We start from the raw sequence: 21,121 nt of genomic DNA, 5'->3' as shown, positions 1-21,121 counted from the left end.
GCTTCTGCTGTCCAGAGCAGGGCTTGGCTGTCATTCACGGAGCGGATGTCACGGCATCCGCTCGTGTGAAACAGCCCTAATAGTGAAACGTGTGGTGACAGAAACCCTTTAAAAGCAGAAGCATTCAAATTTCAAAAATGTTTAATTTTTCCAAATTTTCTGTAAATTTTGGATTTTTTTTATACATAAAGGTGAAACATATTTACTCAAATTGGCTGAATCCTGATGTATTTGAAGGGTAGCAGCCGGATCTCCCCTGGACCCCATTATAGCCAGCAGGCATTCCGGTAACGCAGTTCTCTGATGGAACAAGCCTTGGTAAAGCTTCCTCACTGCGTTAGACTTAGGGACTCATTCACACAATAGTTTCCTCCATCTCTGTGCACCACAGACTGAGCCCACAACAGTCAATGGTGCGAGTCTCCGGCAGGAGACGAGTCAGTCAGACACTCATTCATTCCAATTTATTGATGCAGAAAAAAAACAGACGCACAACTATCGCACAGAAGACGTAACAAACATGTATTTTGTTCGTGGACAATCTGAACGGCCGTTGTACACGATGCTGACGTCATCCGTCTCTCCCCATAGAAACACACAGGACCTGACGCTTCCTCACTACAGGCCTATATTTTCCCCTTTGTCTAACGAAAGACCAGCACATGCTCCCGCCCCACTGCGCAGGCGCACCGTTACCCGCAGACTAGGACGCCACCATTTGTTAAGATTTAGGGGAGGTTGGAACACTTACGACTCCCACCAAACAGCCTTCAAAAGCACTTTTCTGAAACTGTGCGCTATTAATCGAGTTCTAGCAGCGGATACCAGCATTGATTATTTTACTTACTGGACCGAACGACCAGGAATCCTAGGTTTGTCATCCCCTTGTTTACGGCAGTGGTAGGGCTCAGCAGGCGAGGAGCGCTTGAGTAGGAGACGTAAGCGCCATTTTGTGACGGAGCTCGGGAGGTGTGAGGATATCCGCGGGAGGGCTGAGCGTTGCTGGGTTTTTGGCCGGTTCCCAGTTGTGAGGCATTCGCCGACACCCGGGAGCACTTCTTTAGCTTGGACCTGGAGCATGTGAGTATCCGGCGGGATGGAGCTTGTGTGGCTGCCGCATGGCGGGGGCCGGAGGAGGGGGGCGGCCGGGCCTAGTTTTAGTTCGCTTCCTTGCCGTGTATTACACGCCTGTGCGCCGCTGTTTTAACTCTGCTTCCTTTAATAAAACAACCTCGCACCCCCCGCTCCTTAGGCCTCGTTCACACGGGCTTGCTGGAGCCCGCCGCGTGTGAGCTCCGTGTTTCCTGGTGCTGCAGGTTAGGTCCAGGAAATCGGGCCGTCACACGGAGGATGAACTGTCCTGGAAGAGACCTGTGTTGGGACCATGTTTGCCTATCTGATGAAGCCGCTGTCTCATTAGTAAAGCCTAATTCACACACTTGCGCTTTACGCTTGCGGCAGCAGGGTCCGGCATGCCGTGAGGCGGCCTACAGAAACTATAGCACTCTGGTTTTTGTCCGGTGCCTCTTTTTGCCGTGCTACTACGGGACCCCCGGCCTCCCCTCATTATAGTGAATGGGGCCAGAGCGGACTTGTTGCCGCAAGTGTGAATTTGGCCTAATGGCCTGTTCCGACTGCCTTAGTGCTTTGCAGATCCGCAGAACATGGGTAAGGGGCCATTCACATGTCCGTAAGTGTTTTGCGGATCTGCAAAACACGGACACCGGCAATGTGCATTCTGCAATTTGTGGACTGCACATCGCCGGCACTTTAATAGAAAATATATAATCTTGTCTGCAAATTATTATTTTTTTATTTTTTTTTTTGCGGAAGTGTGGATCCGCAGATGCGGACAGCACATTCCCATCTCTATTGAAGATGAATGGGTCTGCACCCATTCCGCAAAATTGCGGAACGGATGTGGACACATTTTGCGGACTTGTGAATGGACCCTTACGGCTGTGTGTGTTCCACAATTTGTGGACCGCACGTGGCCTCAACCATAATAGAAAATGCCTATGAGGATAAGAATAGGACCTGTTCTATCTTTTGCTACAGACATGGGTGATGCATGTGGTATCTGTAATTTGTGGGTCAGCAGTTTATCTACACTAAAACCTTTCCTCTATCCACGGGAGAGGGTTTAATCTACCTGATTGGTGGGGGTATGATGGCTAGGACCCCACTGATCCTGAGCTTTTCCTGTCTGAATGGACTGGTGGGTCAGGCGTGCATGCCGATGGCCTATTTAGGGCTCGTTCACATGACCGCGTGAAGCCCGTGCTGTGGACCGCAAGTTGCGGCCTGCAATGCACGGGCAGGTGCATGGGGATCACAGACCCATTCACTTGAATGGGTCTGCAATCCCTCCGTTCCACAAGAAGATCGAATATGCTCTATCTCTTTGCATTGTGGGGGCAAGGAACCCCAGAAAGAACTCCGTAGTGTTCCGCATCTCTGGATTTGCAGACCTATCGAAATGAATTGGTCCGAATCCGTGATGCTGAATGCAAACGGAACGGTGTCTGTGTATTGCAGATCCGCAAATGTGGTCTGCATTGGGCATCACACATTTGTGTGAATGAGCCCTTACTCTGTGGGGCAGTTGGACAGAGCTCTGGACCAGTCTCCCGTATATAATAAATGGGGCCACGTGCATGCTGGACCAGAAGCCTTGTTCACACAGTCAGTGGTTTCCATCGGTGATTGTGGTCAAAAGCCCAGAACAGGCGCAGACCGTTCAGTCATCATTGTGTAGGCTCCACTCTTGGTTCTTGCTCTAAACCAGGCATGCTCAACCTGCGGCCCTCCAGCTGTTGCAAAACTTCAACTCCCAACATGCCTGAACAGCCTACAGCAGGGCATTGTGGGAGTTGTAGTTTTACAACAGCTGCAGGGCCTGCTCTAAACCACTCATTTTTGGCGGACCCTGATGCCCTGTAACAAGCTGCAGACATATAGGTATTGGGGATCCTGTACAGACCAGTTGCCCATATGTATCACACTCAATAAGTGTTTGTCAGACTAGGGGAGAAAGTGCCATTGGGGAGTGTTCCCTTTTTTTTTTTTTTTTTTTAATGCAGCTCTTTGACAGCAAAACCAGGAAAGAATAATATAAACCAAGGCCTTGTATGAAGGAAGGGCACGTCTTTATAAATCCACTTTTGCCATTGGAGTAAAAAATGGCATCCAGTAACCTGAACAAGTGGCTGCACCCTTAGTGTTACGGTCATTAATTTTATTTTTTTTATTTCTTTGTAATTTATAGGGGCATTTATACTGACATTTCTGTAATGTGTTTTAATTACTGAAATCGTACATTTCCATTAGTAAAATAGCGGTAACGTGGCCCATTTTGAGCCTTAGCCACGCCCCTCTGTCTTCTGTTTACATAACAGTGGGGACTTGCTAACACTGTAACCAGAGGGACGTGGCTATGACTCAAAATGGGCCACTTAACAGCTATTTTTCTAATGGAAATGTACGTTTTCAGTAATTGAAACATTACAGAAATGGTCAGTATCAATGCCCCTATACAGTACTAAATAAAAAATGACTTAACACTTTAAAGCATCCGTCTCATGAAGTGATGACATTTTGCTAGGCCCCTTCATTCTGATTTTTGGTGGGATTCCAAAGGTAGGAACCATGTCCTAGCAGTGTGCGATCACTCCATGAGATGGGTATAGTCCTTTTTAAAGGGTTGACAGTGTGTGCTGTGAATGTCTTGTATAGAAAAGTCCACTCTGGATGACTTGAGAAGCTGACGTGACTGTGTCTTAGTTTGCAGCCATGGAAATGGAATATATCCGCGTGGCAGAGGATGAGAATGAGGAGCCAATGGAAATTCCATCCGAGGATGATGGCACCGTTCTGCTGTCCACTGTCACTGCCCAGTTCCCTGGTGCTTGCGGCCTCCGATACAGGAATCCGGTGAATCAGTGTATGCGTGGTGTCCGCCTGGTAGAAGGCATTCTCCACGCTCCAGAAAATGGATGGGGAAATCTGGTATATGTCGTGAACTACCCAAAAGGTGAGAAGTTTTCATTTGTGTGGAGCTATAGTGGAAATATCTTTGAGATTACAACAGAAGCCCATATGACTTTACAGCCGACCTGAAGATGCCACAATGCAGAATACCACTTAATAAAGGGGTTGTTTTTAGACGGAATGTTTATTGATCAGGTGGGCATTTGAGAGGAATCAAACGAGTGGCATGGGGTGACATTGCTTGCAAGTATTGTGTGCTTTTTAAAATTATTCCTAGTATAAGTTCCTTATTAGAATGTCTTTGGACTGTGGAAGGAAACCTATGCAATCGTGGGGAGAGTTGGGTTCTTAGGGTACTTTCACACTCGCGTTTTTCTTTTCCGGCATTGAGTTCTGTCCTAGAAGCTCAATACCGGAAAAGAACTGATCCGTTTTATCCCCATGCATTCTGAATGGAGAGCAATCCGTTCAGTATGCATCAGGATGTCTTCAGTTCAGTCTTTTTTACTGATCGGGCAAAAGATAAAACCGCAGCATGCTACGGTTTTATCCCCAGCCCAAAAAAAAACCCTGAAGACTTGCCTGAATGCTGGTGTAACGTTACATTACCCTACTTCGTGAGATTTCCCTACGTCTTAACTTCCAGTCGCACCGGAAATGACGTGAGGAGTTGTGCCGATCTGCTCATGTGCAAAACGACTGTTTAGGGAAATCTCACAGCGGAGTTCAGCTGGACATGGGACACTGCGCATGCGCTGGAGAGCCTCACCAGCCTTAGGGTAGGGAAAAATTACAGCCCAGTGTACAATCGCAGCTAACTACAGAACATCCATCCAATCTCCATGCCTGCGCAGTGTGGGGGTAGGGAGATCTGATGGCCATTTTTTTTTCGACGTGAGGAGGCACACCTCACGTTATTTCCGATCCGACCGGAAGTTACAAGGTAGGGAAATCTCATGAAGGAGGGTAATGTAACGTTACACCTGATCCAGCATTTTTCTTTTCCATAGGAATGTATTAGTGACCTGGCATTCAAAATACTGGAATGCTGGATCCAGTCTGCGCATGCGCAGACTGAAAAATAAGTTAAAAGTAAATGCCGGATTCATTTTGCCAGATGACACCAGAAAGACGGATCTGGCATTTCGATGCATTTTTTCTGACCAGGCGTTTTTAAGACTGATCAGGATCCTGATCAGTTTTACAAATGCCATCAGTTGGCACTCCTTGCTTAGTCATTGCCACAAGTGTGAAAGTACCCTAACTGGTCACTTCCCAACCCCCTGTCCTGTGCGGTGAGAGGCAGTACTAGCAGTCTCCTTGTTGGGCACTACAGCGGCCGCTCTATCTAGTTTAAGTAAGGCTACTTTCACACCTGCGTTTAGGTGCGGATACGTCTGGTATCTGCACAGACGGATCCGCACCTATAATTGTTCATGATGATGCAAACGGATCCGTCCCCATTGACTTACATTGTAAGTCAGGAGGGATACGTTTGGCTCAGTTTTGTCAGACGGACATCAAAACGCTGCAAGCAGCATTTTGGTGTCCGCCTCCAGAGCAGAATGGAGGCAAACTGATGCATTCAGAATGCATTGGGGCTGAACTGATCCGTTTTGGGCCACTTGTGAGCCCTGAAACGGATCTCGCAGGCGGACCCAGAAACAGCAGTGTGAAAGTAGCCTAAGTTTTGTAATTTAATATTATATATTTTTTTTTTTTTTACAGATAATAAAAGGAAGATGGATGAAACTGATGCTTCTTCTGCTGTAAAAATCAAGCGAGCTGTGACTAAAACCTCTGATCTCATTGTGCTTGGCTTACCATGGAAAACAACAGAGCAGGATCTAAAGGACTACTTCAGCACCTATGGGGAAGTCATTATGGTCCAGGTATTGATATTGTTAAAGTCCCCCAGTGCCTGCTGTGGTTTCATGGTTCTTGCCACTTAATGCTTTTTCTTTAATGTTTTGCCAGGTTAAAAAGGATGCCAAAACTGGCCATTCTAAAGGTTTTGGCTTTGTAAGGTTTACTGAATATGAAACGCAAGTGAAGGTGATGTCCCAGCGTCACATGATAGATGGAAGATGGTGCGATTGTAAGCTGCCTAATTCCAAGGTAAAGCCACGTTCTCACTTTGTCTGTGGTCAGTAGTGAAGACTCTTCCGCACTAGTACATTTTCTGTTTAAACCATAGCAAAGATGTATATGCCCCAAAAACTAACACAATCTACAGTGTAAAAAGTGCAATGATGCCCCGCAGTAACACTCCACGTGGCTGCGTGTGCTCTGTGACTATCGCCTTTCCTGACCACCGGTATGTGAGCTGAACTCACAGTATCAGTGATCCTGGGGTGCACAGCCTGCAGCTCTCAGACAGCTTTTCACGGACCATGCAATTTATATAATTCATTATGGGGAAAGAGGGCTAACTTTTTTTTTTTTTAAATACTTTGATCTTCAGATCGTTTGTTCCTTGAGATTTACTATTTTCTTATAGAGCTGTCACCTGTGGGTCTCCTTGAGAAGTACAGCTCTAACATGGGTCTCATTGTGGCCAGCTGCCTGCTTTATTATATAGCCATCACGTCTGCATATGGAGTGGGCTCGGCACTGCAGCCAACTCTATACAATCCCTTGAACGTTATGCTGTATGTGTATGGCATTATGCACTTGACTGCTGTAGGGGCTACTATGTGAAGATTGTAGTAAATGGGCTTTGGATCCACAGTTGTCGGCATGATTTGTAGAAAGCTACCATCTTTAAAGGGGATATGTCGCAAAAGTATTTACTGCCAGTTAAAACCAGACAGTGACACACAAGTGCTTTGGTTCTAATCTAGTTTCATGGTAGGAGGGGAAAAAAGCTAAAATACTGGAGTTCCCACACTAGCCACTAAGGCCAACAACATGTGCCACCTTGTGGGCTGTACAGATCACTTCAGCCATCATAGCATTATCTTTACAGGCAGGATTACAATGACATCTACTCAGTGTGCCTATAAAATCCTCCCATAGAAGCCAAAGATTGCCCTACAGTTTGCAGCACCCATGGCCTGTACTAGCGGCTTTAAAAAATGTAATTGCTGTCAAACAGCTCAGGCAAGATGGCTGCCTCCACAGTCCTGGTCAGAAGAGACTTTTTTATTATATATTATATGGAAAATTGCCACCAAAAAAAGTTAAACCTAAAAACGAATTTAAATTATTTATTTTTCTGACGCATTCTCTTATTACCTGTATATGGAGGGTTCTCTGGAAATGTTAAAAGCTCTGCTGTGTACAGAAGTGCTGGGTGTCTCCCATTCACGTGATGCTGCCATGTCACTTTATTACTATTCGTCATGACGTTGGGATGCATACTTCTAGGACTCACTCATTGTGGATTCTCTACAGCAAAGCCCGGATGAACCTATGCGCAGCCGTAAGGTATTTGTTGGCCGGTGCACTGAGGATATGACAGCGGAGGAGCTTCGCCAGTTCTTCACACAGTACGGGGAGGTTGTGGATGTGTTCATCCCGAAGCCATTTAGAGCGTTTTCCTTTGTGACCTTTGCCGATGACCAGGTAAGAGGCCGTTAAGTTATATATAGAATCTGTGATCTATTCTGCATGAGTAAATGGTTTTTAAAGTGTTCGTTCATAAATTTTAAAGGGGTTGTGTCAAGTTTTCAAGCTATCCCCTGCCCACAGGATAATGGATAACTACCTGATTGGTGGGGGTCCAGTTCTCCACGTATACCCTGCCCATCCATTTATACGGTGTCTCTGTAGTCTTCAGAGGCTCCCATGTCGGGGCTGTGGAAGACTTGGCGCACTCCCTTTAAGTGGCTTTCCCATTAAGTAGATCAAATATACTGCAGAAGTAAGCGGTGATGTCTGGGGGGTACTGTGCTCCCTTCTGCTTAGCGATGTATTCTGGTTTTAATTACATTTTAGAGAAGTTGAGCAGATTTCTAATATACATGTATTTATAATTTTGTTTGTGGACCGTAATTATCTGTCTTTGTCACTCCCTAGAGGTAAAAAATATGGTACAGTCCATTTTAGTCCTGTAAAATGCATCCATAGGAGGGCTGGTTAGGACTAAACATTGCATCAGTAATGTCATAAATTGTATGGTAATGTGTCACATGACAGCCATTGATGCATTACACAGGACTGATATGTACATGGACTGTACCATTCTTCAAATAGGGGTCAGCTGTCTGATATGAGGTATGTATGCAGACTTTTATATACATGTATATTAGAGGATTGTATAATTTCCTATTATATAGGCAAATAAACAAATGCTCCTGTATGTGGGCGATGGATCTGTGGAAGTCAGAGATCCAATCTATTCATTATCCTTGACTTTCTATGGTGAAAATACTAATTGATCCAGTTCTTGCCTGAGCGTTGGGTAGGTCCTGAAATGTGCTCACACTGACAATTGTGGATATGACAGACCACAAGTTTTCTTAGCTTTCCCTTTTTGGCCATGTGGCTGTCTGGATTTAAAGGGGTTGTCCCATCTATACTTGTGGCACATCCACGGTATGTCATAAATGTCTGATAGAGGCAGGTCTCAGAAGTGGGACCAGCACAACTATCTTGAAAAGGGAACCCACACTTGACTATTTTTTGAAACTTCCATAAAAGTGAATGCAGATCCATGCGTGCACAGCCACCTATCTTTTCACAGCAGTATAAGGTAGGGCCCGTTCTCAAGATAGTAGTGGGTCCAAGGTTTTGCCATTAATCCCCAGATGAGGGCACTCATTTAAAATCTTTTGCTTGACTAATGCAGGTCATTAAGAGTGGCTGTGTCCAAGGCTGAACCCTGACAAGCTCCCCTTTCCTTGCATCATGTAGCTTGTTGTGAGCTGGTGACGTACCGTGCTTCACATCAGCATGCTAGGGAGAGACTTGCACCTAGTAGAGAACCCGATGTCACTGGCACAAATGGGCAGTGTATATAGCTGTTCTGGGTGGTTTTAGAGGAGACTGTCAGTGATGCCCAGACCAGTGCTATACACTACCCATTTGATTTCACCAGGCTTATTGCTAGGTGGAAGTTTCTGCCTACAGGAATCTGTAAGTGTATTACACTGTGTAACTTGGTTTCAAGTAAAAGTGTCCTTTGGTGCTAGAATTGGATTTGTAGATGTGACTTCAGTGAGTGAATGTCTTTATGTTTTTTCCAAGGTTGCCCAGTCTTTGTGTGGAGAAGATCTTATTATCAAAGGAGTCAGCGTTCATGTATCTACAGCTGAGCCTAAACACAATAATAACAATAGGAGCCCTTTGGAGAGGGGTGGCAGATTCCCAGGACCCAACTTTGGGAATCAGGGATATCCTAATAACAGGCCAAACAATAGTGGCCTTGCTAACAACCAGCCTAATAACATGGGGGCTGCTGGTGGTGGTGGTGGCGGCATGAACTTTGGGGCATTTAGCATTAACCCTGCAATGATGGCTGCTGCTCAGGCAGCCTTACAGAGCAGCTGGGGGATGATGGGTATGCTTGCTAGTCAGCAGAATCAACCTGGTCCACAGGGTAACAATCAGGGGCAAGGGAATCAGCCAAGAGACCAGCCACAGAGTTTTGGCTCGGGTAGTAATTCCTATGGCTCGAACTCTGCTATAGGCTGGGGTTCTCCTAATGCTGGCTCTGGTACTGGGTTCAATGGGGGCTTTAGCTCGAGCATGGAATCAAAGTCCTCAGGTTGGGGTATGTAGGTAGTATGGCTCAGTGTGGGGGGTAGGTAAGTCAACATTTCCTAATTTTATGGTAAGTACAAGTGTAAAATTTAATTTACAGAATTTTCCTTAGAGGTTTTCTTCAAGCTTGCTGGTGGTTCAGCTGCATATCTTCTATGAAGGAAATATGGTGTGAGCCCATGATTAAGTAGTTCATGAACCCTACCTGCCTGTTGAAGAAAACTACTTGTTTTTGTTTGGCATAGGCCAGTTACTAACTTAAAACCACAAAATATATCTATATAGTTTTCTTTGATGTAAATGAGAATCACATCTTGTTTAGTACAGTCTTCCTAAATTGTATTTACTGCTTCAACTACTGATCTCTGCTCCGCACATTTGTCTCTGGGACCGGGCGCTCAGTTCTGTTTTATATCCTGCCCTGGAATCAATTCTTCATAATAACCATCAAGAAGTCGTCTGCTGCACACAGTGATTCTTAAGACGGTGGGTGATCCAATTTTTGTCCACTACTTTTATTTCGTGGAAGTCGTACCAGCACTTTGAGAACGCACGGCTGTGAGATGGAACCAAAAGGCTGTTTGAACTGTGGGATTGTTGGTACCAAGGCATGAGAGGCTTGGGGTATGAGCGAGATCCAGAGAGCATGCAGAGACCTGGTGGTGCATTTTGGGAATTTTTTTTTTTTTTCTAAACGTTGGAGATGTGTCTCTCGATCCAGTGGCCATAGTGAGCGTGTGCAGAGAGCAGTGGGAGCAAGTAACGTACGAATGTTTCTTGCATTCAAAGGACTTGTTCATTTGGAAGACTGGAGCTTAATTTTTTCCCTGCCTAAAAGCTATAACTGTTTGAAATAAGTTTGTGTACAAAAAAAATCCCTCTCCTTGAAATGTCTACTGTTGTGAATGCTGTATGAGGTGTGCATTCTTTTCTGTTTAATGCTAATGTGAGTCCTTGTGAACTGCATATGATGCTGGTGGGGGCGGGTGGTGAACGCTCTGGAGTGAAATGAAAAATGCTCCTGTTCATAGTGTTGGGACTGTTTCGGTTTGTAAGTAATAACCAGAATGCTGTTTGCTGCAGTCATGTGTTCTGTGTTTGGATGCTTTTTACAAGACCTGTCATTGTAGGATTCTTAAATAAAACTGTTTAAACAAAGGTGTTTTTGGTTTCTTTTTGTGGGCTTATAGTAGAAAAAAATGCATTCCCTCCAAGTCGTCTGTAGGTGTGATGGCCTGCATAACTTGAGTATTGCTGTGCATGGATGCCTTCCTCCACTCAAAGCATGCTGCTAAAAGCTTAAGCCCCATTCACACAAACTTGAGGGATCTGCAAGCTACAGCAAAAGGACATGGCCTAGCTTTTGCTGTATTTTGCAGATTGTTGACTCATTCAAGTCGGGTGGGTCTGCACCACAATACAGAATTCGCACGGCAAGTGCCCATGCATTGCGGCCCACAGCACAGGAGCAGTGACTAATAGTCATATGAATGATCCCTTAGGCTTCATGCACAAGACAGTAAAAAACCGCCTCCACCTCCTCAGGACAGGAAACCGGAATCGGAACCGCCTTTTTAAAAGGGGTACCATCCCCTCTACCTCCAGTTCTGTTTCCAGTCCTAAGGGACAGGTGAGAACCTGATCTGCTGGTTGAGTTAACATGGAGCTGCGGGGCCCTGGCTATGTAATAGTGTGAGGAGGGTTTCCCCTTTGCGGCATAAGACTGGGCTCCCTTCTCTCTCCTACCCCTTTCCGTTGCTTCTGCGGCCGTATTTGCATGTTTGGCCACGGGCCTGCGTTCTGAAATCCCTTCCGGGTTACAGCAGTGGGAGGAAGCATATGCTGCAGACAAGAAGAGGGAGCCAGCCTGTGTGTGCTGAGGAGAAAAGCCCAGCCAGCTCACTGACAAACACATGGTGCAACAGCACTCTACAAACCAAAAGTATATTACATTGTAAATGCTATGCTAATAACTTAGAGATGCTTAGCAAATCCATTTTGTACAAAAATCATTTGAGCCCGTCTTCTGCACGCCAAGGCGATCTCTATAAGACGGGTCCTGATACTAAAGCTCACCTGTTGGGTGCCATAACAGCGACCATGAATCCAGGAAGTGCAGGTCCCACATGCATGCTGGACCCCCTTGATTTATGTCTGTGGAGCCAAAATGGCCTTCATTGAATCCAGGGGCTACAAGTACCAGCATGCATGCTGAGCAGACTATGTACTCAATCTAATTAAAGGGACACTGACAGGGCCAATAAGCATATTGAGGTATATATATATGGCACTACAGGTCTTATAATGGGTATTACAATCATATAAGTATCCCCCTGTCCACATTATACATACAGTAAACTTTAAGTTTTATAACCTGCTCCAACGGTCTTCAATCTGCCCAAGGGGCGGCGTTTCACCTCTCTTGCGCCGAGCCAGCCTCCCCCAACTGCCGCTTTGAAGCGCCGCCCAGCTCATGAATATTCAGTTTGCTGGGCGGCTTCTGCGGTCCCCGCTCTGAAGCGCTGCGCTGAACAGTGCCCTGCGCATGCGCCGGATCTTGTGAAGTCGGGGACAGTAAGCGCCGCCCAGCGACTGTTAAGCGTTTTTATACTTACCTGCTGCCACCGCGCGTTCACTTCCTGGATTCTGGCTGGGGGCGGGCTTCATCTTGATTGAAGTCTTCTCCCGGCCGTGCCGCGCGCTGGACTGAATGCGCATGCGCAATGGTGACTTATTCCTACAGAGCCTGCGTGCGCGTTCGCAGCTCTGTACTATTCTGGCCGGGAAGAAGTCACTGTCGCACATGCGCGGCAGCGTGCGCGTTCAGAACAGCGAGCGGACCGGCCGGGAGAAAAGGAGTCGTCTTCTGGGCAAGCGCGACCTTCCGGCTTTTGGAGAAGAGCAGTGGTCGTAACCAGGGGAGACAGAGTCACAACAATCAGGTAAGTGGGGATGAATTTTATCCTAATCGGTGGGGATTTGTTAATAAAGTATATTTACAAAAATGATCACTGTCAAATCATTAACAGATTTAACAGTGATCATTATGATGGGATAACCCCTTTAAGGATGTGATGGACAAAAGAGCAGAGGTTTATTTAAAAAAAAAAAAGCATTGGGAAGCCTCTGCGGTGGCTTTTAAACCCGCTATTGCCACTATTTCTGTTGCTAGATTCTTAAAAGTGTGGATGAGGGAGTTAGGGCTCTTTCACACTTGCGTTGTCCGGATCCGGCGTGTACTCCACTTGCCGGAATTACACGCCGGATCCGGAAAAACGCAAGTGTACTGAAAGCATTTGAAGACGGATCCGTCTTCAAAATGCGTTCAGTGTTACTATGGCACCCAGGACTCTATTAAAGTCCTGGTTGCCATAGTAGGAGCGGGGGAGCGGTATACTTACCATCCGTGCGGCTCCCGGGGCGCTCCAGAATGACGTCAGAGCGCCCCATGCGCATGGATGACGTGCCATGCGATCACGTCATCCATGCGCCTGGGGCGCCCTGACGTCACTCTGGAGCGCCCCGGGAGCCACACGGATGGTAAGTATACTGCTCCCCACTACACTTTACAATGCGCCGAAATGACGTTTAGCTTAAGGCCGGATCCGGATCAATGCCTTTCAATGGGCATTCATTCCGGATCCGGCCTTGCGGCAAGTCTTCAGTTTTTTTGGCCGGAGCAAAAAGCACAACATGCTGCGGTATTTTCTCCGGCCAAAAAACGTTCCGTTCTGGAACTGAAGACATCCTGATGCATCCTGAACGGATTTCACTCCATTCAGAATGCATTAGGATAATCCTGATCAGGATTCTTCCGGCATAGAGCCCCGATGACGGAACTCTATGCCGGAAGTCAATAACGCAGATGTGAAAGAGCCCTTAGGCTACTTTCACATTAGTGTTTTTCTTTTCCGGCATAGAATTCCGTCACAGGGGCTCTATACCAGAAAAGAGCTAGTCGGGCATCTCCCCATGTATTCTGAATGGAGAGTAATCTGTTCAGGATGTCTTCAGTTCAGTCGTTTTGACTGATCAGGCAAAAGAGAAAACCGTAGCATGCTATGGTTTTTACTCCGGTGAAGAAAAAACGGAAGACTTGCCTGAATACCGGGTCTGGCTTTTTTTTTTTTTCTATAGGAATGTATTAGTGCTGGATCTGGCATTCAAAATGCCGGATCTACTTTAAAAATTAGAAAAATAAATACCGGATCTGTTTTGCCTGATGACAATGGAAAAATTGATCCGGTATTGCAATGCATTTTTCTGACCCATCTGAAAAATGCCTGATCAGTCAGAAAAAATGACATGCGTTTGCCTGATCAGTTCAGGCAACTTAACTGCCTGCCGGAATCAAACAACGCAAGTGTGAAAGTACCCTTAGAGGCTCACATTAAGGGGGGTAGCCCTTTCTTCTTTTCCTACTATAAATAATGCTTTAAGCTTTTTAGCCGATGCTTCTGCGGACTCTAAGATTTACTGCTAGGGCATCCGCCTTATCTAACTGCCCGTAGAGCAATTTGGTTAAAGGGCTGGAATGGGGAATGCTAGTTCCAAGGCTTTGTGCTATTCCTTTCAAGGTAAAATTTTATTTGGGCCGGTCCTTGACTATTTACTAGAAAAAGCCTCAGATGAGAAAAAGGAATTCCCTCTGTTAGTCAGCCCACTAGGAGTTCTTTCCGTCCCAGATTTAATAAAGAGAGTAAGGCAGTTTACAGTAGTTGCTAGGAATTCTGATGTCTGATGCCTCAAAAAAAGCAATCCCATGATGCCAGGCCTCCAGTTGGAGGTCGTCTTTTAGTTTTTCTCATCAGTGGCAGAAGCTCTCCAACAGCCCTTGGATACATTCTGTGATAAGGCAGGGCTTAAAAACCAAATTACGTACCGGTAATTCCCTTTTCATGAATCCTCCATGACGGCATACCATGAGAGATGACCCGCCTCCAACCAGGTAGGGACAGGAAGTATAAGTTTGACTCTCCTCCGGCTCCTCCTCAGTGTCTTTCTGGATCGACAGCCTAGAGAGTGTTCTTTCGAATCTTTTTTTTTTTTGCACACCATCACCTATGTGTAGGCCTATCATAATCTTATGAACGTCTATATTTACATATATCCCTTTTTTTTTTTTTTTTTTTTTAGGGTGGGAAACCCCTATGCCGTCATGGAGGATTCATGAAAAGGGAATTACCGGTACGTAATTTGGTTTTTCCCTTTCATCCTCCATGACGGCATACCATGAGATATAACATATTAACAATTTTAGGGGGGGATTATAGCTTGAAGGACTTTCCTCCCAAAGGCTAGATCCTGACCTGCCTTAACATTGATTCTATAATGTTTAATAAAAGTATTAGGGCTAGACCAGGTGGCTGCCCTACAAATTTGCTCTAATGAAGCGTTTGCCCTCTCTGCCCAAGAGGCCGAAACCGATCTCGTAGAATGAGCTGTAAAGGCTTCAGGAGGTGATTTCCCTAGCGCTTTATACGAATCTGAGATCGCCGTCTTAATCCATCTTGAAATGGTATTTTTTGTTGCTCTCTGCCCTTTGTTTAAGCCAAGAAACTGAACAAACAAGGAATCCGTCTTTCTGAAAACCTTCGTGGCCTCTAAATATATAAGCACTGCTCTCCGCACGTCCAATTTATGAAACCTCTCCTCCCCTTCTGTTTTCGGGTCGTCGCAAAACGAGGGAACCAATATCTCTTCTTGCCTGTGAAAATTAGACACAACTTTGGGAAGGAAGGAGTTGTCTAACTTAAACGTAATTCTATCTGCAGAGATAACACAGAAAGGTTCATTAATTTTCAGGGCCTGGATTTCACTAACCCTGCGGGCTGATGTAATTGCTACTAAGAACAGGGTTTTAAGTGTTATATATTTTATAGAGACAGATGATAAAGGTTCAAAGGGGCTTTCTGTTAAACCTGATAGAACTAAATTAAGATCCCATGGTGGAGTCATAGCTTTCAATGAAGGTCTCAGTCTATCTGCCCCTTTAAGGAATCTGACAACCCAAGAATGATTTGCAATTTTTTCATCAAAAACTGCACTAAGGGCTGATACGTGAACCCTCAAAGTATTGGGACGAAGACCTTTCTCCAGCCCAGACTGTAAGAAACCTAGAATTGAAAGGACCGAAAATTTTTCAGGGGATACTTTTTCTTTTACACACCATGTATTAAAGGTTCTCCAAACCTTATTATAGATCTTAGAGGTTGTCTCCTTTCTACTGGCCGACATAGTATTGATGACTGGATCTGTCAAGCCTTTAGCCTTTAAGATCAACCTTTCAGGTTCCAAGCTGCCAAATGTAGCTTTTCCACCTCGGGATGGAGAAGGGGACCCTGCGACAACAAATCCTGATCCCAAGGAAGGATCCATGGACTTTGGATTGACATGACCTTCAAAAGAGGAAACCATGATTTTTTGGGCCATAAGGGAGCTATCAAAATAACATGGGCTTTGTCTTGCCTTATCTTCTTTATCACCCGAGACATTAGTTGTAGGGGGGGGAAGGCATAAGCTAGATGGAACCTCCATTTTATTGAAAAGGCATCTATGCCTTCGCTTTTGTCTCTTGGATTGAGGGAGAAGAAACGGTCTACTTTTGCGTTTGTGGCTGAAGCAAAGAGGTCTATTTGGGGAACTCCCCACTTTTGGGTTATTTGGAGAAAAACTTCTTCCTTCAGACTCCACTCTGTTTGATATATCTTGACCCTGCTTAGGAAGTCTGCTTTCACATTTAAGCTTCCTTTTAAATGGACCGCTGAAAGGGATCTTATATTTCCTTCTGCCCAGGAAAAAATCTTTTCTGTTATTTGACTCAGACATAGGCTTCTTGTTCCGCCTTGATGGTTTAAATACGCTACCACTGTGGTGTTGTCTGATCTTATTTGGACATCCTTTCCCTCTATGTCTTGACTCGCCACTTTTATGGCCTCCCAGACTGCCATCAATTCTTTTTGGTTTGAGGACCAAGTTTTCTGGTGGTTTACCCAGGCCCCCTGGAAATAGTGATGAGAGTAATGCGCTCCCCACCCCCAAGGACTTGCATCTGTAGTGATGAAAACCTGCTCCTCCGTATTCCACGGAATTCCCTGGCGTAGGTGGCTTACTTGCTTCCACCACTGAAGACTCTGATTCACCGAAACAGGAACCAGAACTGTCTGTTCCAGAGAGCTCTGGCTTCTGTCCCAGCAGGCCAGCGTCCACTGCTGTAGAATTCGAGAGTGGAACTGAGCCCACTTTACTGCAGGGATGCAAGAAGTCAGGGTCCCTTGTAGTCTCATGGCTTCTCGTATCGAACAGGATGGATGACTCTGAAACCGTGAGACCTTTTCTACCACTCCAGAGACTTTTTGTTCTGTAAGAGACGTTTTTTGACGAGTGGTGTCCAGGGAGAGACCCAGGAAAACTATTTCCTGGGACGGGATTGGCTTTGATTTTTCCCAATTTATTAGCCATCCCGCCAGATACAGCGTCTGGCAGGTCACAAAGAGATTGTTCTCTAGTGACTGTTTTGACTCGCCTACTATCAGTAGGTCGTCTAAATACGGAATAATCAAGATATTCCTCCTTCTCAGGTGGGCCACTAGTTCCAGCATCACCTTTGTGAAGACCCTGGGGGCCGATGTTATCCCAAAAGGTAATACCTGGAATTGAAAATGGAACAGAACTTTCCCCAAATAAACCGCTATCCGCAGGAACTTTTGGGACTGTTTGCATACCGGAATGTGGTAGTATGCGTCTCTTAAGTCTAGGGAGGCTAAAAAGTCCCCCTTTTTCAGCAGATTCACGGTTGATCTTATTGTCTCCATTTTGAATTTGTTGTACTGTATGAATCTGTTTAAGTTTTTTAGGTTTATTATTAACCGAAATTTCCCGTCTGGTTTTTTTACTAGAAAAACGGTTGAATAATATCCCTGACCTTTTTGAGAATAGGGAACCGGAATTATGGCCCTTTGAGCCAGAAGCTTCCGAATCCCTTCCTCCAGATTTGTTTGGAGAACAGTTGTCTTTTGAATAGGAGTTACCCTGAAAATATTTGAGGGAGGAGGAAGACGGAAAACTATTTTGTAGCCTTCCGAGATCGTATTTAAGACCCAAGGGTTTGTTGTAATTTTTTCCCAGTAGTCTAAAAAACAACTTAGTCTCCCTCCTACCTGAGCACTGGCGTCATTGCTTTGACGGTTCCGTATTCTTTGAAGAAAACAGGTACCCTCTACTCTTCTGGTTTCTTCCCCTTGACCAGCCTGAGTCCCTGTTAGTTTTCTTTGCTTGAAAGGGGGTCCCTTTTTTAACTCTCCGAAAGGGAAATTTCCTCTTCCCGGAATCTCTGGGAAAAGTCTTCTTAGAATCGGAAGCCTTTTCTAGGATGGACTCTAAATCCTCCCCAAACAATAGATTACCATGAAAAGGTAAGGTACATAATTTTAATTTTGAACTGACCTCACCTGACCAGGATTTTAACCAGAGGGACCTTCTTGCCACGACCGCTAACCCAGATGCCTTAGCAGCTATCCTGACAGATTCCGCAGTGGCATCAGATAGGAAATCCACCGCTTTGATTAGGAGCGGAAAGGAATCTTTAAGATCACCGTATGTACTACCGCCTTTCAATAGGGATTCTAACTGTGTGAGCCATTTTTTTAATGATCTGGATACTGAGGTTGCCGCTAGGTTTGGTTTGAACAGGGCAGCACAAGCTTCCCATGTTTTTTTAAGAGTCTGATCTGTCTTTTTATCCATGGGGTCCCTTAATGACCCCATGTCTTCAAATGGTAAGGCGTTAGGACCCTTCACTAATTTAGACAGAGAAACATCTATCTTAGGGCAGGTGGTTAACAAGGCTTCGTCTTCGCTAGAAAAGGGGAGACGTCGCCTTATTGTCCTAGGAATGAATAGTTTCCTATCCGGGGACCTCCATTCTCTTTTAATCAGATCGTGCATGTTTTTATGCACCGGAAAACCTCGGTTAGATCTCTGTTCAAAACCACTGAACATCTCGTCATGGACTGATCTACAGATTTTTTCATCAGAAAGATCCATAGTGGCTCTAACTGCCTTAATTAATTCTCTGGTATCTTCCGATGAAAAAAGATAGTTTTTAAATTCGGAATCTGAACCAGAATCTTCAGACCCGAGTTCACCTGACTCTGAGTCCTCCTCAAATTCTGAATCAGATGCTTTAGTCGCTGGTCCCTGCGCTTGTTTGGAGCAGGAAGGAATTAATGAGGTATCTGACATAGCAGCCCTGATTTCTTCCCTAATTGTGTTTTTAAGTTCTTCTTTTAGGGACGGAACTAAATCCTTAGAAATGTTGTCAGTGCATTTTTTACACACTTTCCTATCAGAAGAATCAGAAAGTTTAATAGAACAGAGACTGCACTTTTTTGCCCTCTGACTAGATTTTGCTTTCTGAGCACTCTCTTTCTCGCTCTGCACACATACAGAAAGAAAGAAAATACATAAGGGTTAATCTAACAGAATATACTGCCTTTTACCCTTGTCCTGGTAAATTACTCACTAGTACGGATCCCTGAGTGTTCTCCATAATTTCACCTGGGTCCAGCATCTTTTTTAGGGAATCAAAAGTCACTGTTCCCCCTCTTTAAATAGTTTTTACCTCCAGACCTCAGATCAGAGGACGACTTCCGCCATAATCCTGTGCGTTTTTTTAATTTTCCCGCCGCCGCCGGCATGCGCTCCACCGCCCGGAAGTGCTCTCAGGCCCCAATCCGGAAGTGAGCTGTGGAACGCTTCGTGGAACGCATGACGCGCGTCCACTTCCGGTGACGACACTGTGAGCGCCGGCCATGCCGGATCGCAGTGTGGAGTATCGCACCGACCGGAGGGACTCCCTGAGTGTCCGGCCCCACATGGACCTGTCTGCCCGCACCAGCAGCAGGTAAGAGACAGGTCTTCCAGAGCCCGGCTTCCCCAATGGGGACCGGACCCTGCTGCCTCCTCACATGGCATCTTTCCTTCTTCTACTTCTTTCTTCATGGTCGGCGACCATAAGAGAAAACCCATCTCCTACCTGGAGGGACAGGAAGACACTGAGGAGGAGCCGGAGGAGAGTCAAACTTATACTTCCTGTCCCTACCTGGTTGGAGGCGGGTCATCTCTCATGGTATGCCGTCATGGAGGATGAAAGGGAAAAGTAAAGTTTAAATGTATTCAAGGAGGGAGATTTGTGTTGACAGATTACCGTTCAGATCCCACAAAGCAGTCTGCCATGATCGGAGTTTTTTTTTAACCTATTCGAAAAAAAGGTGTTGGTAAAGGTTCCAGAGCTGGAAGTGACAAAGGGGTTTTACTTAACCGAATGGCTTGTTTCAAACTATAATAAACTTAGTGTTTGAACCAGTATCTGCTGTATGAGAGATTTCAAATGAATCCATCAGGTCGGCTGTGTACAATCTCTTCCCAGACTGCTTTATGGCCACAGTACACATCCCGCAGTCTACTATCATGTCCCTATCAATTCCAGCCACCAGAGGTTTCTGAGGGTAGCAGTCAAGCTAGAAGGGGGATGTTGTGCATATTCAGTTCCTGGCCTTACCCTTTGGGCTCTTTCAAGCTCTGAGGGACTTTAAAAAGATTATATCAGATATGATGGCCCACGTGCGAGAGGAGATCGTCATTGTACCCCTACCTGAACTATTTCCTTCAAAAAGCTATCCTTATCAAAGCAAGAGGTCAGCCATCACAGCCCTAGGGCAGCGAGATACTTGATAACTAGAGATGAGTGAATTTCATATTTTGAAATTTGTTCAAGCTGTGTTTACTGATAAAAGGTGAATTGCGTTATAGAATTGCATTATGGTCCGTGGTAACAGAATCCATGACGGAATGCCTTCAGAGGCATTCCGTCATAATAGTCGATGGGCTGCAAAACGGATCCGTTCCATTTCGGTTATGCAGGGGAGTACTCTCCTGCATAACTAAAATGGAACGGATCCTTTTTGCAGCCCATCGACTATTATGAGGGAATGCCTCAAGGCATTCTGTTATGTATTCCGTCATAGAATTGCATTATGGTCCGTGGTAACAGAATCCATAATGCAATTCACCTTTTACCAGTAAATTAAGTGTGAACGAATCTCATAACCTGAAATTCGCTCATCTCCAATGAGAACATCAGCAGATCAGGTGACACTAACTACATCGTTTGTTCTTACCATTGACGCTGATGATTGTGTGTCTTACATTTCATGGCCCTAATCCAGAATGTAAGCTACAGCAACGGAATATCAACAGACTTGTACAGGTTGCAATTGTGGGCTAATAACTTAAAAAAAAAAAAAGTGATATCTGTGTGGGATACATACACCACCAATCACCATCCTGAGAGGTGATGGTGACATCACCTCTCAGGATAGGCTCTCTGACTGCAGGGGCGGGCTGTTCAAATTAGTGGAGCGCT

The 21,121-nt window shown here is 45.4% G+C and overlaps 2 protein-coding genes across 3 annotated transcripts; one reads left to right on the top strand and one right to left on the bottom strand.

The window, feature by feature from the left end:
- The first annotated feature begins 915 nt into the window (after positions 1-915).
- On the top strand, positions 916-10,854 carry LOC122928837 (TAR DNA binding protein). Of its 2 annotated transcripts, none has more exons than XM_044282102.1 (6): positions 916-1,080; positions 3,784-4,033; positions 5,719-5,882; positions 5,968-6,108; positions 7,360-7,557; positions 9,181-10,854. In XM_044282102.1, the coding sequence occupies exons 2-6, from the start codon at positions 3,793-3,795 to the stop codon at positions 9,712-9,714; spliced, it is 1,278 nt and encodes a 425-aa protein (XP_044138037.1). In that variant the 5' UTR covers positions 916-1,080; positions 3,784-3,792; the 3' UTR covers positions 9,715-10,854. The 2 variants fall into 2 exon arrangements, with proteins under 2 accessions (XP_044138037.1, XP_044138039.1); XM_044282104.1 differs by having other exon boundaries at positions 920-1,080; positions 7,387-7,557.
- Positions 10,855-17,868: 7,014 nt separating this feature from the next.
- LOC122926829 (lamina-associated polypeptide 2-like) lies at positions 17,869-19,341 on the bottom strand. The gene is made up of 2 exons (XM_044278333.1): positions 19,220-19,341; positions 17,869-19,131 (listed from the first exon to the last, which is right to left on the bottom strand). The coding sequence occupies exons 1-2, from the start codon at positions 19,265-19,267 to the stop codon at positions 17,869-17,871; spliced, it is 1,311 nt and encodes a 436-aa protein (XP_044134268.1). The 5' UTR covers positions 19,268-19,341.
- Between the last annotated feature and the right edge of the window lie 1,780 nt (positions 19,342-21,121).

The sequence above is a fragment of the Bufo gargarizans genome, chromosome 2 (assembly GCF_014858855.1).
Source record: "Bufo gargarizans isolate SCDJY-AF-19 chromosome 2, ASM1485885v1, whole genome shotgun sequence".
Lineage (NCBI taxonomy): Eukaryota > Metazoa > Chordata > Amphibia > Anura > Bufonidae > Bufo > Bufo gargarizans.
The sequence above is the reverse complement of the archived record's forward strand: the minus strand, read 5'-3'. Positions and strand labels throughout refer to the sequence as shown.

Bases quoted from the DNA above. Each gene is read 5' to 3' on its own strand.
- LOC122928837 (XM_044282102.1), top strand. From the start codon at position 3,793: ATGGAAATGGAATATATCCGCGTGGCAGAGGATGAGAATGAGGAGCCA. The intron at 4,034-5,718 runs GTGAGAAGTTTT...TTTTTTTTACAG, and splicing joins TGTCGTGAACTACCCAAAAG to ATAATAAAAGGAAGATGGAT. The intron at 7,558-9,180 runs GTAAGAGGCCGT...GTTTTTTCCAAG, and splicing joins TGACCTTTGCCGATGACCAG to GTTGCCCAGTCTTTGTGTGG.
- LOC122926829 (XM_044278333.1), bottom strand. From the start codon at position 19,267: ATGCTGGACCCAGGTGAAATTATGGAGAACACTCAGGGATCCGTACTA. The intron at 19,132-19,219 runs GTGAGTAATTTA...GTATGTGTGCAG, and splicing joins ACACTCAGGGATCCGTACTA to AGCGAGAAAGAGAGTGCTCA.